The following is an 18,127-nucleotide window of genomic DNA, read 5'->3' on the forward strand; positions in this document are numbered from 1 at the left end:
AAGGAAAATGTTTGGATAAAACGAAATCTAGAGCTGCAACAAAATAGAACGCATGACCTAAGAAGCATGTTGCAACAGCAGTCAGGTCACAGGAGATGAAAGAGGATCTGGGAGATGGAGGGAATAATTGGGATTTTGACCCTGGAATTAGAAGATGCATGAGGAGCTTTGTGAGAAGAAATAGCTAAATCAGAAAGAGAGGCTGACCATTCCACATGTCACCTCAGGATAGCTGACCTGGAGGGCAGACTGAGATGCCAGAAAGCCGTTGTTTCAGCCATAACCAGGGGACAGAGGATGACAGGAGGCGCTCTTGCTTGGGAGGGGAAAGTCAGGATTCAAGTGAGAGGCGTCACCGATACTGACAGTGTTTTAGAGATCTCTGACACGTACTTGGTGTATGCTATTAAGAAGTTGGAGAGCTACGAACCACTGTCACGAGGACCCCCGGGTACTGTCCTTGTTGCATAGATGGGCAACGGTATTTGCGGCTTACAAACTCGACCGTGGCCGGATGCAGGGAGCGGAGGTTGTGAATGGATCACCACATCCATTTACTGAGCAATATCCGATCCCTTCTGAAAGCCACCCTTACGTAAAGACTACCATTGGCTCTTTGCTAAAACAGGGTGTTGTTAGGATGGGCATGTTCACCACAAATTCCCCAATCTGGCCCGTTAAAAAGCCGGGCAATAGCTGGAGTTTGACAATTGACTATCGCAAATTAAACTCCATAACCCCTGCTTGCTCACTAGCGGTCAGGGAAACGCCAACGCTGTTGTCCCAAATACCCACAGGCAGCAAGCACTTCTCCACTCTGGATGTTGCAAACGGCTTCTGGAGTCTGAGAGGAGGACCAATACAAATTTGCCTTTACTTTCCAGGATCAGAGTTACACCTGGACTGTTCTACCTCAGGGCTTTCACAATGCCCCTACAATCTTCCACAAACGAATAGCACGTTCCATCAAAGACTTTTTCAAACCACGCTGTTTATTACAGTATGTGGACAACTTGCTGTTGACCACAGACACAGAAAGAGATACACCTTAACTGTTAGATGAATTGCTGCAACTGTTAGGGGAGGCAGGGCTCAAACTTAATCCTCGCAAGGTCCAACTCCTAAAAGAGCAAGTGACATTTCACGGGGTCTCGATCGGCATAAAGTAGATATCATCCAGCGCCTCCCGCTGCCGGTCTCAAACGGCTCTTAGATCCTTTCTGGGATTGATGGGGTATCATAGGTCTTTCATTCCCCGCTTCGCCGAGCTAGCAAAACCCTTGTATGACCTTTTAAAAGGGTTGAGGTGAAGTCAGAATGGACTGAAACACACACCACCGCCGTGTCCCAATTTAAGGCGGCAGTTATGCAGGCGACGTGCCTGATCGCGCCTGACCCAAATCGGACATTCCATCTAGAGCTAGGAGCCACAGACCAAAGCCTGGTGGCGGTCCTGTATCAGGAAGTGCAGGGGAAAACGTTACCCATTGCATACGCCTCGCGGGTTTTGGCCGGGGCCGAAACAAAGTAGTGTCTGTGAAAGACATCTGTCGGTGACGTTTTGGGTGGTTAAACACTTCACGTACATTACGGGATTACAATCAACCATACTGCACTTTCCCCATATGCTTCTTAACCTGCTATTTAAGCATGGGGACACCTTAGTTTCATCCACTCGGTTGAGCCACTGGACACTGCTGTTGACACAGCAGGCTCTAGAATATACAGCACAGAAACAGGCCACTTGGCCCAACGGATCTATGCTGGCTCCACACGAACCTCCTCCCATCTCTCTTCATCTAACCCTATCAGCACAACCTTCTATTCCTTTCTCCCTCATGTGTTTATCTAGCTTCTCCTTAATTGCATCTATGCTAGTTGCCTCCACTACTCCTTGTGCTAACAAGTTCCACATTCTAACCACTCTCTGGGCAAAGAAGTTTCTCCTGAATTATTTATTGGATTTATTAGTGACTATGTTATGTTTATGGCCCCTAGTTCTGGTCTGCCTCACAAGTAGAAACAACAGCTCTACGTCTACCCTGTCAAACCCTTTCATAGTCTTAAAAGACATCTATCAGGGCACCCCTCTCTTTTCTAAAGAAAAGAGCCCCAGCCTGTTCAATCTTTCCTGATAGGTATAACCTCTCAGTTCTGGTGTCATCCTTGTAAAACTTTTTTGCACCTTCTCCAGTGCCTCCATATCCTTTTTATAATATGGACACCAGAACAGTGCACAGTACTCCAAGCGTGGTCTAACCAAGGTTCTGTACAAGTTTAACATACCTTCTCTGTCTTTCAATCCTCTAGAAATGAACCCCAGTGCTTTTTTTTAAAAAATGGCCTTATTAACTTGAGTCGCGATGTAGTGATTTGTGTATCTGTATCCCTAGGTCCCTTTGCTCCTCTACCCCATTTACACTCTTATTTTCCAAGAAGTATGTGGCCTCCTTATTCTTCCTACCAAAATGCTCTACCTCTGTCTATATTGAAATTAATTTGCCAATTATACACCCATTCTGCAAGTTTAATGTCTTCCTGTATTTTGTCGCAGTTCTCCTCACTATTAACTATATCCCCCAATTGCTGTCGTCCACAAATTTTGAAACAGTACTGCCGATTCCCCGAGTCCAAATTGATAATGTAAATGATGAACAGCAGTGGTCCCAGCACCGATCCCTGTGGAGCACCACTTCCCACCTTTTGACAGTCTGAGTAACCAACTTTAACCCCTACTCTCTGTTTTCTGTTTTGTAGTCAGTTTGCTATCCATTCTACTACTTGTCCCCTGACTCCACATGCTCCAACCTTAGTCATGAGTCTACAATTTATCGAAGGCCTTTTGAAAATCCAAATATATTACATCTACTACATTACCCTTATCTACTCTCTTACTTCTTTTTGGACTGGAGGAATGGTGTTCCCAAGGGGTCAGTACCAAGACCACAACTTTTTTTGATATATATTAATGACTTGAACTTGGGTGTACAGGGCACAATTTCAATATTTGCAGATGACAAAAAATTTGGAAGTGTGGTAAACAACGAGGAGGATAGTAATAGACTTCAAGAGGACATAGATAGGCTGGTGGAATGGGCAGACACATGGCAGATGAAATTTAACGCAGAGAAGTGCTGTGATACATTTTGGCAGGAAGAAAGAAGAGAGGCATTAGAAACTAAATAGTACAATTCTAAAGAAAGACCTGGGGGTATATGTGCACAAGTCTTTGAAGATGGCAGTACAGGTTGAGAAAGCAGTTTAAAAAGCATACAGGATCCTGGGCTTTATAAATAGAGGCATAGAATACAAAAGGAAGGAAGCTATGTTGAACCTTTATAAAACACTGGTTCGGCCACAACTGGAGTATTGTCTCCAATTCTGGACACCGCACTTTAAGAAGGATATGAAGGCCTTGGAGAGGGTGCAGAAGAGATTTACTAGAATGGTTCCAGGGATGAGGGAGTTCAGTTACTTGGATACATTGGAGAAGCTGGGGTTGTTCTCCTTAGAGCAGAGAAGGTTAAAAGGAGATTTGATAGAATTGTTCAAAATTATGGAGGGTTTAGGTAAAGAGAAACTGTTCCCATTGATGGAAGGGTTGAGAACCAGAGGACACAGATTTAAGAAGATTGACAAAAGAACCAAAAAGACGACATGATGAAAAACTTTTTTTATGCAGTGAGTAGTTATGATCTGGAATGAGCTACCTAAAAGAATAGTGGAAGCAGATTCGATCATGGCTTTCACCATTCTTTTAGGCAGTGCATTCCAGATCATAACTACTCGCTGCATAAAAAAAGTTTTAGGTCTTTCGATCGTGGCTTTCAAAAAGGATTTAGATAAATACTTGAAGGGAAAAAATTTGCAGGGCTATGGGGAAAGAGTGGGGGAGTGGGACTAATTGGATTGCTCTTACAAAGAGCCGGCACGGGCTCGATGGGCCGAATGGCCGCCTCCTGTGCTGTAACCATTCTATGATTCTTCAAAGAATTCAGTAAGGTTGGTCAATCATGACCTTCCCTTTTGAAATCCATGCTAACTGTTCTTTATTATATTTTTGGTTTCTAGATGTTTTTCTATTACATCTTACATAAGAACATAAGAACATAAGAAATTGGAGCAGGAGTAGGCCAATCGGCCCCTCGAGCCTGCTCCGCCATTCAATAAGATCATGGCTGATCTGATCCCAACCACAAATCTAAAGAACACAAGAAGTCGGAGCAGGACCCGGCCACATAGCCCCTGGGCCCTCTCCGCCACCCACAGGGCATTGACCGATCCGAACTCAGCTTCATGTCCAATTTCCTGCCCGCTCCCCATAACCCCTAATTCCCTTTACTTCTAGGAAACTGTCTATTTCTGTTTTAAATTTATCTAATGATGTAGCTTCCACAGCTTCCTGGGGCAGCAAATTCCACAGACCTACCACCCTCTGAGTGAAGAAGTTTCTCCTCATCTCAGTTTTGAAAGAGCAGCCCCTTATTCTAAGATTATGCCCCCTAGTTCTAGTTTCACCCATCTTTGGGAACATCCTTACTGCATCCACCCGATCAAGACCCTTCACAATCTTATATGTTTCAATAAGATCGCCTCTCATTCTTCTGAACTCCAATGAGTAGAGTCCCAATCTACTCAACCTCTCCTCATATGTCCGCCCCCTCATCCCCGGGATTAACCGAGTGAACCTTCTTTGTACTGCCTCGAGAGCAAGTATGTCTTTTCTTAAGTATGGAGACCAAAACTGTATGCAGTATTCCAGGTGCGGTCTCACCAATACCTTATATAACTGCAGCAATACCTCCTTGTTTTTATATTCTATCCCCCTAGCAATAAAAGCCAACATTCCGTTGGCTTTCTTGATCACCTGCTGCACCTGCATACCAACTTTTTGATTTTCTTGCACGAGGACCCCCAGATCCCTTTGTACTGCAGTACTTTCCAGTCTCTCGCCATTAAGATAATAACTTGCTCTCTAATTTTTCCTGCCAAAGTGCATAACCTCACATTTTCCAATATTATATTGCATCTGCCAAATCTCCGCCCACTCACCCAGCCTGTCTATATCCCCTTGCAGGTTTTTTATGTCCTCCTCACTCTCTACTTTCCCTCCCATCTTTGTATCATCTGCAAATTTTGATATGTTGCACTCGGTCCCCTCCTCCAAATCGTTAATATAGATTGTAAAGAGTTGGGGACCCAGCACCGACCCCTGTGGAACACCACTGGTTACTGGTTGCCAGTCCGAAAATGAACCATTTATCCCAACTCTCTGCTTCCTGTTGGATAACCAATCCTCCACCCATGCCAGAATATTACCCCCAATCCCGTGATTTTTTATCTTAAGTAATAATCTTTTATGTGGCACCTTGTCGAATGCCTTCTGGAAGTCTAAATACACTACGTCCACTGGTTCCCCTTTATCCACCCTATACGTTATATCCTCGAAGAACTCAAGCAAATTTGTCAGACATGACTTCCCCTTCATAAAGCCATGCTGACTTTGTCCTATTAAATTATGCTTATCTAAATGTTCCGTTACTGTCTCCTTAATAATAGACTCCAAAATTTTACCCACCACAGATGTTAAGCTAACTGGCCTATAATTTCCAGCCTTCTGCCTACTACCCTTTTTAAATAACGGTGTTACATTAGCAGTTTTCCAATCTGCCGGGACCTCTCCTGAGTCCAGGGAATTTTGGAAAACTATCACCAAAGCATCCACAATCCCTACTGCCACTTCCCTCAAGACCCTAGGATGGAAGCCATCAGGTCCAGGGGATTTATCCGCCTTGAGTCCCATTATTTTACTGAGTACCATCTCTTGAGTGATTTTAATCGTATTTAGCTCCTCCCCCCCGAGAGTCCCCTGTTTGTCCAGTGTTGGGATATTCTTAGTGTCCTCTACTGTAAAGACTGAAACAAAATATTTGTTCAGCATTTTTGCCATCTCCATGTTTCCCACCATTAATTTCCCGGTCTCATCCTCTAAGGGACCTATGTTTGCCTTAGCCACCCTTTTTCTTTTTATATAACTATAGAAACTCTTGCTATCTGTTTTTATATTTTTTGCTAATTTCTTTTCATAATCTAACTTCCCTTTCTTAATCAATCCTTTAGTTACTTTTTGCTGTCTTTTGAAGAATTCCCAATTTGAGTAAAGATTCCATTTTATTTCCTACCACCGACGTTAAGTTAACTGGTCTATAGTTCCCTGGACTTGTTCTATCTTCCTTTTTGAATATAGAAATCACACTAGCTGTCCGCCAGTCCGATCCACGGACGGACAGACGGACTTTTTTTAATATGCATGGATGCAATCCATCTGGTCCATGGGTTTTATCCTCTCTAAGTTTGATTAATTTATCAATTATCTCTTCCATCTTAAATGTCTTTATATCTTTTTTGATCTCTTCTTCTAATGTCCTGTCCACCCTGTTAGTCTCCCTGGTAAACACTGAGGCAAAGTAATTATTCAATATTTCTGCCATTACCTGTGGGTTTACCTTGTGCATCCCTTAGTGGCCGTATCCCTATCCTGATTTTTCTTTTGTTGTTTATGTGTCTGTAGAATACTTTACTATTTATTTTTATATTCTTTGATAATTTAATTTAGTAGCTCCTCTTTGCGTTCTTAATTTTTTTTGACTACTTTCTTAACCTCATTGTATTACCTTTTGTCATCCTCTCCTTTATTGTCTATGTACTTAGAGTATGCCTTTTTCTTTAGTTTCAATTTTACCCTTATCTCTTTAGTCATCCATGGTGTTTCATTATTGGCTAGTTTCTTCTTCTTGTTTAGCAGAATATATTTCTCCTGAACTCTATTGATCATCGTTTTAAATATTTCCCACTGTTGTTCCATCTCTGTCCATCAAAAAATGTTTCCAGTTTACCTTCCCTAGTTCCATTCCCATCCACTCAAAATTAACTTTTTTTCCAGTTTATTACTTTGGTCTTTGTCTTTCTTAAGTCTTTCTCAGTCTTTATCTTAAACCTTATTATGTTGTGATCGCTATTGCCCAGATGTTCACTTCTCTTATCTGCTCTGGTTCATTTCTCATTAGTAGATCCAGCAGTGATTCCTCTCTTGTTGGGCTTCTTGCCAGTTTATTTGAGGGTAGTTGAAATCTCTCATGATTATTCTATTTTTTTACTCATTTCATAGATTTTCTTACATATTTCTTCATCTACTTCCCTTCCACTATTAGGTGGTCTGTAGAATATACCTATTAATATGATCGATCCTTTCTTAGCCTTTATCTCAATCCAAATGGATTTTACTTCTATCTTAATGTTAGTTATTTCCCTTTTTTATACTGCCAGCATGTTATTGCTAATTAGTACAGCTACCCTACCACTCCCCCCCACCCAACTTCTTCCTTCCCTATACTTTCTAAATATGTTATTTCCTGCAATATTTAACTGCCAGTCCTGTTCTTTATTAAGCCATGTTTCAGTTATCCCTATTACATCCAGCTCCTCACTACAAATTATTCCTTCCAGTTCCCCCATTTTGTTTTGGATGCTGTGCAGGCAATTTAAGTTGTTTTTATTAATCGTTCCACTCACTTTATTGTTAAGTCATTTTATACTCATGTCCTATAACTGTATCAGTTCCCTGACCATTTATGTTACCTTTATTCCTTACCTTGATCTGACCTTTACTCTCATCTGTTATTTCTTTTATCTTCAGGCTTATGTTATTTTCACCTGATCCCTCCCCCCATCTTATTAGTTTAAAGTCCTATCCACAGCCCTATTTATCCTTTCTGCTAGGAAACTGGTCCTATTCTGGATTAGGTGGAGCCCGTCCCAGCACTACAGCTCCTTCCTGTCCCAGTAATGGTGCCAGTGTCCCATGAAATGTAACCCCTCCTTCCCACACCAGTCTTTTAGCCATGCATTCACCTTCCTGAGCAGTCTAGCCCTATGCCAATTAGCACACTGCTTGGTTAGTAATCATAAGATTACCACCCATGAGGTGCTGTGTTTTTTTTAATTTAGTTCCTAGCTTCAGGACCATGTCATTGGTCCTGACATGGTCTATGACAACTGGGTCCTCCCCCTCTCTCCAGTTGCTCCGAGATATCATTTAGCCTGCACCAGGTAGGCAACACATCCTCTTGAACTCTCAGTTGTGTCTGCAGGGGACACTACCTATCCCACTAATTATTGAATCCCCTACGACTACGACCTTTCTATTTCTATTTTGCTCCCTCTCCCTTACGTGTTGATGTGTCTCTAACTCGCACTTCAGCTCAACAGCCCTGAGCTAGAGTGTCTCAAGGTGGAGACATTTTCTGCAGATGGGCAATCCAGGAAAGCCTCACTGTCCACAAGCTCCCACATACTGCCTATGCTGACATTTCAATTCTTTTTTTTAAGTGTTCAATTTATTAGTTAGCAGTAATTTATTTAGCAGTAATGTAACATCTCCTTACTGCCAGCAAACACGGAGAGATAAAAAACCAACACATTCTCCACCACAGCCAGAAGAGAGAATTCTTTTCCCCAATCATCATCTCATTGTCCTTGATGAATCTGTTTACCCCTGTGAACAACAAGAAAGCAGGATACACAATCACTTGGTGTGTCCTGTCTTTAGGACAGCTTGTTTGCTTTAGAAGTTCATCTCATACTGGATGTCACTAATGAAAAGGTTAAATCAGAGAAGGGATCACTCAGGATGAGTAAATTGTCCCCTGTCACCAACCTGATTACCCGTGAAGGTAAAATGTTCGTACAAAATCCTGAAGAACAGGTGCTCACTCTAGGAATGGCTCCTGTATCAGATCTGTGCTGAGATGGACAGGCCCCCTGTTATCAGAATGAGGGAGGGCGGACTAGCAAAGTGAGTCCTCTGTCCTGAGCTGAAGAATAGCAAACAGACCCAGGAGGTCAGAAGAAACATCATGAACACAATGAAGCAGAACCTGCCCTGTTGTTCCATCTGCCTTGATAGCTAGGAGAAACTGGCAACTGATTGTATCAAGTGGCAAACAGCTGTTCAACTTGGAGTGAAGATGGTTGAGCAACACCCCCATCAGCAATTAGCAGGAAAATGGCTGCACCAAAATTTACTCCAACAAGAACAAGGGGGTTTCACGGGTGAAGGATGCAGAAGGCACTGCCTGTCTTATATTGGCCTCTGGAAACAAATGGGGAAAGACCTTTGACAACGAAGGGGAGCACTCGAATTCCCAGTCATCTTCAGATATGAAGGACTATCCCTTGGGTTTTCCCAGTTGATATTAGGCTGAATGAAGTTTCCCTTTAAAATAACTTTCCTATTTTCACGTACCCTTCCTACCTCTTCATAGGGTGGTACTGGTGGTACATTGCATTACCCTAGTGTTAGCTTAGGATTTTCTGCATTAAAGATGTATAATCAGATTAGTTCATTTTGTTACTTTCTATCTCACACAGGATTGACTTCTTTTACCTCCCATGTGTCCCTGACATTTGGGCAACACCACCCCTTTGTTTGTCTATCCTGTCTTTTCTAAACATTGTAAACCCCTGAATATTATATTCATTTCCACTCTCTGAATTTACCCATGTTTCTGATATTGTCACCACACTGTAGCTCCCTACTGTCACAACAATCTCTAGTTCTGACAATGCAGCATTCCCTCAGTACTGCACTGAAGTTTCAGCCTTGATTTTGTGCTTAAATCCTGGTTTGGGGTTTAGAAGCCACAACCTTCTGATCAGAGGAAAGAGTGTTACCAACTAAGCCAAACTGACACTGAGACAGAAACTTACCAAAGTGGTCATCCCTACACTGAAAGAGAAGATTTCAAACAATATCCTGCTGTTTTAAAATGAACACAATATAAATCTGATTCACAGGGTATTAACAAAGATGAGTTTCATCTCTTTAATCAGGCTCTGTATTTAGTATCAGCCGATGGGGAAGGGTCAGTTAGTCCCAAAATTAAACAAATGGTAAAACAACATGACCAAAACATAAGGTCCTTCTTTGTGTACTTAATCCTGTGAAATTTATCACTTCATAGGGTTATAACCAGCGCTACATGTAGAAACGTAGCAAACTATTAAAGGACAGCATACCTGTGTTACACACATGAGGCCAAGGAAATAAAATAACAAGCAAATACCAATTGTCAGATAAAGGTGCTTTGATCGCAGAAACTTAGGGAACTGGTCCTGCAGGGTTGTTATAATTGTTTCTGATGAAAGAAAAAGTTAAATTAGATCAGTAATTAATTAATGATTTACACAATTCCACAAAAAATAACCACTGGAGTGTCCAAAGACCTGCAGCCCAGAGGAGCAGATAAGGACAGCTTCTTCCATCCATGAGTCCGCTCTCTGAAACCTTGAAGAGATGTGGTCAGGCTATCAGCCCCTTACAAGAATATCACTATAAGGCTTGCTTGTGCTTAAGCCATGTTTGCACCAGGAACACATGAATATGATGATTTAGAATTTGTTATTAGGGACAGAGTGACTGAGCACTTGGACAAATATGAGCTGATCATAGAGCCAGCATGGATTTGTAAATCATGTCTAACTAGCCTAATTGAATTTTTTGAGGAGGTTACTAATGTGGTAGATAAGGGAGTATCTATGAATGCTATTTATATGGACTTCCAGAAGACATTTGATAAGGTTCCACACAAGAGACTTAGGAAAATGGAAGCACATGGAGTTGGAGGCAACCTTTTTGACAAGGGTAGGGAATTGGTTATGAGGTAGGAGATAGAGAGTAGGAATAATGGATATGTACTCAAATTGGCAGGATGTGACTAGTGGCATCCTCGGATCTGTACTGGGGAATCAGCCTTTCACTATATTCATAAATGACTTAGATGAAGGAATAGAGAGCCGTGTTTCCAAGTTTGCTGATGATACCAAGTTAGGTGGCACAGTAAGTAGTGTAGATGGGAGCAGAAAGTTTCAAAGGGACATTGATAGATTAAGTGAGTGGGCAAAACTGTGGCAGATGGAGTTCAACGTGGGGAACTTTGGACCCAAGAAAGATAGATCATAGTATTTTCTAAATGGTGAGAAGCTAGGAACTGTGGAGTAGAGAGATTTAGAGGTCTAAGTACAGAAATCACTAAAAATTAGGGGACAGGTACAAAAAATAATTTTAAAAGCTAATGGAATGTTAACCTTCATTTCATGGGAGCTGTAATACAGTATTAAGGGATTATGGAACCAAGGCAGGTAAATTGAGTTAAGATACAGATCAGCCATGATCTAATTGATCAGCAGAACAGGCTCAAGAGGCTGAATGGCCTACTCCTGTTCCTATCTGACCCTGGTTTATCAGGTTGGTAACTTCAGTTCTTTCTTTCTCATGCAGTCCCTTGAAACAGTTTGCAGCAAGCCCCTCAGGTTGCTGCTGCTGGACCAAAGTGGAGAGTAGGCCTCATGACTACCCTCAGTGCAAGACATTGCAGCCTTCCCTCCAGGACACTAGTGTCAATGAGACTATTGGATGCTTTCAGTATCCTGATGGTCTTTTCTGGAGGCTGTAACAAGAAGGATGAGGAAGGGAATGGGAGGGACAATCTTGCCTCAATCCCCAGCAAGAGGTTTCAGGGAGAGGCAATATTCCAAGCAGTTATCCCATTGAGGACGACTGCCCATAGTGGTGACTAGGAGACTAAACCTGCCTTCTCTCTTGGGGAGTTAAAGCCATTGCAGGTTCATCCATGGATGGCCTCTGTACAGAGGAAGCTGAAGATGTTCTATCAGTCTTGGAATGGGGGGCTGGGATGGAATGGACAACATCCATCCAGAGGAACTGGGGCAGTACACTCACCTTTATGGAGCTTACTGTCCCGAGCAGTGAGATGGGCATTTCTGATATTTAAAACCCCTGACATTTGTAGAATGAAGTCACAATCAAACCAGAATGAATACAATGCTTCCAGCCATTCACTAAATGTCTTTGCTGCTGCAGCAGCAGCCACTGCTCCCTCTGCTGTGGATTTCACCCAATCCATAATCCAGCACCTCATGAATCTCGGAGAACGAAGCCTTAAATATTAACCAATCGCAGAATGAAGGCAGTATGGAACTGACCAACAGAATTTTGCATAACCTGCTGATGACCCTAAACGCTCTGCACACTTACCTCTGTGCCCACATAATCTTGAGGCCTGTGACCTAAAATGGGACTCAATAATTCAGCCTCCTCTCCTGGTGATTCTACACCCAGCCTGCCAGCTCAGTAATGATACTGTAGAATGTGTTGGTACAGGCCTCGGTGATCCTGTTCACAATGATAGTGCTTTGTGGTGGTGATTCCAGCACCAGTCTTCATCTGCCGATTTGCTTTGCCATCACTACTATAGCTTGGTGACTTACTGGGAGTGTTAAGGCTTTATTTCCAGTTTGTCTGATGTTGAACTGTGAATATTACTGATGTCTGAATGAATTATATAGACTTGAAAATAAGTTACAAAGCAGTGAATCTGAAAATTATGGTGTGTGATGCCTCAGTAATAACTGAATGACTGGATGCAGCTAATGTATAGTTACTCGCAAAGTGCTCTTCCATTGCCTTTACATCAGACGTTGAATATAGGACAAAGGTTTTAATGGGCTTAAAGTAATAGAAAAACGTGCATTTTACCCCATCCCTTTCCCGTTACTTTGGTGTGTGGTGAACTTTTCGGGATGTACTTCAAACTATATAATTATTATCCTCAGACACCCAGTCCAGCAGTACCTGGGCACAAGCAGAGAAATGTGAGGTGGTACATTTTGGGAAAATGATCAAGGAAAGGAAGTATAAGTACACTGAGATTCTTAACCATGTGGAAGAAGAGGTATCTAGGGGAGCAGATGTCGAGATCATTACAGGTGGGAGTGCAGGTTTGAAAAGGCTAAGAAAAGGATTCTGGGTTTTATACACTGGGGTATTGAACGTAAAAGCAGGAAGTGATTTTGAATTTGTACAGGGACTCAGTTAGAGTAATTGATATTGGAACGATGGACAGGGTACAATGATGATTCACCAGAATGAGAACAAGAATTAGAGGTTATTGTTATGAAGAAAGGCTTGGAAAATTGGGGCTTTTTGAGTGGAACAGTGAAGATTAATGGGGATCTAATGGGAAGTTTTCAAATCTATGAAAGGCACAAATAGTGAAAGATCATTTCCACTGGTTGCTTAATTGATAACAAGGGGATATCAACTCAGGGTCATGATGAAAATAACAAAGGGGGAAGTTAGAAGAAAGATTTCCATACATAGAAGTACATCGAATTTACAGCACAGAAACAGTCCATTTGGCCATGCCGGTGTTTATGCTCCACACAAGCCTCCTCCTGCTCCTCTTCTTCTAACCCTATCAGCATGTCCTTCTATTCCATTCTCCCTCATGTGCCTATATAGTTTCCCCTTAAATGCATCTTTGCCATTCACCTCAACTACTCCCTGTGGTAGCGAGTTCCACATTCTTACCACTCATTGAGTAAAGAAGTTTCTCCTGAATTCCCTATTGGTTGACTACAGTATCTTATATTTATGGCCTCTAGTTTTGGTCTCCCCCACAAGTGGAAACATCATTTCTACATTAGATTGTGAATTGCCTTATCACAAGTGGCTGTTGAGGCAGAGACATTACACCATTTAAAAGGGAATCTGATAAATATTTGAAAAGGAAGAATATAAAAGATACATGGAAAGGGTAGGGAAATGGGATTGGAGCAGATAACAGCAGTTAAAGAGCTAGCAGTGGCACAGCTGTGATGGGCTGAATGGCCTCCTTCTGTCCTGCAATTTCGAATTTTTTTTCTTTTGAATAAATAAGTTTAAAATTGGCGCAGTGACATTGTGTCGTAAACTGCTTTTAAAATAATGGTGGCCTAACAGCACTCACCACTAGTAGTGGCGAAATTGAAGAGCAAGTTCCAGTGACCACATATGCGCAAACGCGCTCTTCCTGGTTCGCCGTTGATCTGAAAGCTTCGCGTTAAAGAGACCCCACCGGCTGCAATCAATGGACCTGCACCAACTTGCTCACCTGCCCAGCTGGAAACAAACTAATCTCGCCACAAAACAGGTACGCTGAGTTTTGTTTTAGGTCTAAACTAAGTTTTAACAGCGTGGTAAATATTAATGACAGCCAAACAATCTCTCTGGCACTTAAAATTAATTTTAAAATGTGGAGTCTCATTACTCCTGATTTCAATAGTTGTTTGGACATTTTTTTAAAAATTAAAATTAACTGCACTTCCTGATTCTCACAGCATGGTTTGCTTCAAGCTGATTGGTGGAAAGACAGACTTGCATTTATATAGCACCTTTCACAACCTCGGGACATCCCAAAGTGCTTTACAGCCAATGAAGTACTTTTGAAGTGTAGTTACTGTTGTAATGTGAGAAACATAGCAGCCAATTTGCACACAAACAGCAATGTGATAATGACCAGATGATCTGTTCTGGGATAAATATTAGCCAGGACACCGGGGAGAACGCTCCTGCTCTTTGAAATAGTGCCATGGGATCTTTTATGTCCACCCGAGAGGACAGATGGGGCCTTGGGTTAATGTCTCATCCGACAGCGCAGCATTTCCCTCAGCACTGCACTGAAGCATCAGCCTAGATTTTGTGCTCAAGTCTCTAGAGTGGGACTTGAGCCCACAACCATCTGACTCAGAGGCCAGAGTGCTACCCACTGAACCATGGCTCCCTATAGAGCCATAGAGTTTCTTTCTCCTCTCATAGCCCAGAGAAGCCCATGAACGATCGCTGCATTTCTTGCAGGTCTCAATTAAAGCAAGTTGATGCTCAGAAGAGTGTGAAAAGTTTGTGGGCAAGTTAGTTAGTTACCAGCACCAGGTGACATGCGTTTGCCACCCAGAGCAATTTCCGGCAATAAATGTTCAGGTTAAAAAAAGCACAGAAATTGTACTATGAGCATGTAGGTGTGACTTCCTCTGGCTGTTACTTCAATGTAGCTGTTAACCCATTTAAAACAAACAGTTTCATGCTCCATGAAGACAGCGAGCAGAGAATTAATATACAAAAACATTGAGCATTCATCTGCTTACATCACATAAACCTAATACTTTATATAACTTCCTTTTATAAAAGTGGAAAGTGACCTATTAAATGAAGTAATGTCACTCTTACCTAAACTTGCAAACTGAGTGTCAAGTCCCAGAGTGATCAGCATGAAGAAAAATAAAATGGACCATAAAGGTGCCCACGGCAACTGTCCAAGAGCCTCTGGGTAGACAATGAAAGCCAAACCGAAACCTAAACAGTGAATACAATTGACACGTTGCAATTAATGGTGCTTAAAAGAGAGAGAGTAAAGATTCCTCTACTCTACCCCAACAATGTGCTTCAGCCCCACCCTCAGAAGAGGTTACATCAGTGTGACATTTTCCCATTCCCCATACTAGCCGTCCTGGGGCCTCTCTGAGTGATGTTGCCAATTCAGTGCCAGTTTTGTGCTGTGGATAGATATGTAAGAAATTTTTAGCCTGTGTAATTATGCTTCATATTTAAATTGATTTAAAATATAATGAGAAATCTTCCTTTAATTAAAATAATTGATAAAAAATGTTATCTTTAACTCAATAATTCTTTTTGAGAGAGAGTCTAACACTTTGATTTCATCCTTTGTCTGCTTGATGTCCCGAGATGAAGCACAATCCCTATCCACAGCACAGGTAGGCAGTGATGGACTAGCCATATGGAGACCCGAGAGATTTCACCAGTGCCCCCGTGAATGTATTATCCGCGTTGCCTTTTTCATGTGAGAATCCTAAAGAATCCCCGATCTCATCCTCACATCACCTGCTTTCTTGCCCCCTCACACCAGCTCAGACACTTTCACCCAGGGGAATCAGATAATGCAAGTGACGTTATTGTACCAGGTCATTCACAGAGGTCGAGGGAGCTGGATGTGAGGTGAGTGTATGAGGATGTGCCGCCTTCCCAGTCAAGGCAAAGGAAAAAGCTCCCAATGGCTTTAGAGTCAGGGAGCCAAGAGCTCATGGGTAATTACCTGAAAGGAGGATGATTGAGGAACATCAGACCTATGTGCAGGCACTGAGCTCGGAGGATGTGGAGCCACTGACTCTGGAGATTACAGCCTCATTAGTGGTCATATATCAGGGAGACTTTCTCTATGTGGCAGCATCAATGGAGCATCTGCAACTTCACTAGAATCTGTTCACTGTCCCACCTCAGACATGACCAGAGACCAGTCGGTCCATGGAAGCACAGACTGTCGCCCTGGTGGCAGTAGAGGACCGATTAGACAATCTCTGTGTCCTGGCTTTCAGACACTGGGAATGCAAGCTGCTGTCTCTCAGTTCCTTCAGGCTCTAACAGCTGCCATTAGACTAGCCGACCCTTTGATCAGTGGGAACACAGATCCAGGACCCAGTAAAATGGTGATGGCAGTAGGTGACCTATGTGAGGCTCCTATTTTTCAGGACATTGGCACATACTAGATATCTTCTCCTCCCCCTCAAAGCACCAGGCCAATGGCACACAGGAGGCAACACCAGGCAGCCCAGGCACAAGGCCCAGAGTTGCAGCCAACTGTGGCTCCCTCCTAGGAACCAGGTGCCATGACAGCGGGGCCACCCTAGTCCCATGAACCTTTTGTAGCACAGGAGCAGACAACCACTTCTCATGATATTGACCTTCAGGTTGCACCCAGGAGTAGTACTAGGATAGGGGAGAAACGGATCAATTAATCAACCAAGGGAAGCTTGGTGTGAGGAAGAATGGCTTATGGTCACTTTTGATTTCCTTGTACTTATTTCATGCTCTGTTATTTATGGAGAAAGGCCATTTATTTCTTGCTCAGACATTCAATCAGATGCTGAAGAATTACATGGTCATGTAGGGTTAGAGAAGTCTGATGTGATGTGGTCTTCTATGATGAGTACTGGTTTGAAGGATTTGTAATTTTTTGAATGTGGGGCAGGAATATATTGGAACATGTTGCAGAGTCCCTCCTGAACTATGTGCATTATCGTCGGACTCCTCAGCTGCTATACTGGAAACTCAGAATGGTCATTACTGATGGCAGCAATGTCTTGTCACCCATGAACCATCTGCTGACTTGACAGTTCTTCAAGTCTTCCATGAAGAGTTCAAGGAGGGCAGAATTCCTGAGGATCATAGAAACTTCTAATAAATTTGGCATTCATGTGAAGGATTCTTTACATCTGATCACAGATAATCTGGATATTCAGCTAGTGGTACCATCTCTAAGAAAGTTCAGAGGATTAAAGTTTGGAGCTTGCAATGTTACATTCATGCCATCTATTGCATCTTGCAGTTAGGAAGCCCAGCAATGTGATAAAACTGACTGGCCCTGAAACATGTATCAGTTACCTGACTAATGCTTGCCCAGACAGCACCCTGGCTGATATTGTACAGGTCTTCCTCGCTGCTGCTGGAAATGAGTCTCGGGCGTAAAAAATTGGGTCCAGTTGCCACAGACAAGCACAGACAGAGCTGCCCAGACAGATAATCTTGGCTGCAGGTCTTCCTGTAGTAGTTGGCACAGCTCCTTGCTGCCTCTTTGGTGAAGCACATTCTTCTCACCCAGAGCTCCTCACTGATGTCTTCATAGGATCTGTGTGGCCTGTAATTACTTTGGGGGTGGGGGGGTGAGGGGGTGGTGCGGTTATATTTTATGGCACTGTCTTCACCAACGCTGCCTCACTCTCCTTCCATCCTCTACTGGACTAAAGAGAATCCCCAGTGGGAATCCCACACCATATACTCAGAATCTCTTGCTGTGGGTGGAGGCAAGGGTGGTCTCAAAGGCCCTGAATCCAAGTGCAAAGCAAAAAAAAGGATAGTTTCAAATCTAAGTTGTAACTCCAGTAATCTTTCTCTCGAATTTTTCTTCAGCCTGCAAAGTAAAACACTTCTGCAAGTTTCAGCTAATACAGCCAACAGGTTCACCTCATTTTTTTTTTCTAAGTTTCCCTTGGTGCAATGGGACCCGAGTCATCTGATGAGGACTCCCATGATGTTCCTCATAATATATGGTAATATGCTCCCAGCAGCATCAGGGAGCACACACTTGGATCACAATGGGAGTTATATCGCTGCCATTACAGCTCAGAAGACCAGGAGAAACGACTCCCACCCCAGGAT

The 18,127-nt window shown here is 42.7% G+C and overlaps 1 protein-coding gene across 1 annotated transcript in view; it reads right to left on the reverse strand.

The window, feature by feature from the left end:
* LOC137333191 (sodium- and chloride-dependent neutral and basic amino acid transporter B(0+)-like) overlaps positions 1-18,127 on the reverse strand; it is a 52,252-nt gene that overhangs the window by 7,140 nt on the left and 26,985 nt on the right. Inside the window, exons 9-10 of the mRNA XM_067997375.1 lie at positions 15,125-15,250; positions 10,078-10,196 (exon numbers count right to left, since the gene is read on the reverse strand). Of these exons, the coding sequence (XP_067853476.1) occupies positions 10,078-10,196; positions 15,125-15,250 (245 nt within the window). The remainder of the gene's footprint in view (positions 1-10,077; positions 10,197-15,124; positions 15,251-18,127) is intronic.

The sequence above is a fragment of the Heptranchias perlo genome, chromosome 15, assembly GCF_035084215.1.
Source record: "Heptranchias perlo isolate sHepPer1 chromosome 15, sHepPer1.hap1, whole genome shotgun sequence".
Taxonomy (NCBI): Eukaryota; Metazoa; Chordata; class Chondrichthyes; order Hexanchiformes; family Hexanchidae; genus Heptranchias; species Heptranchias perlo.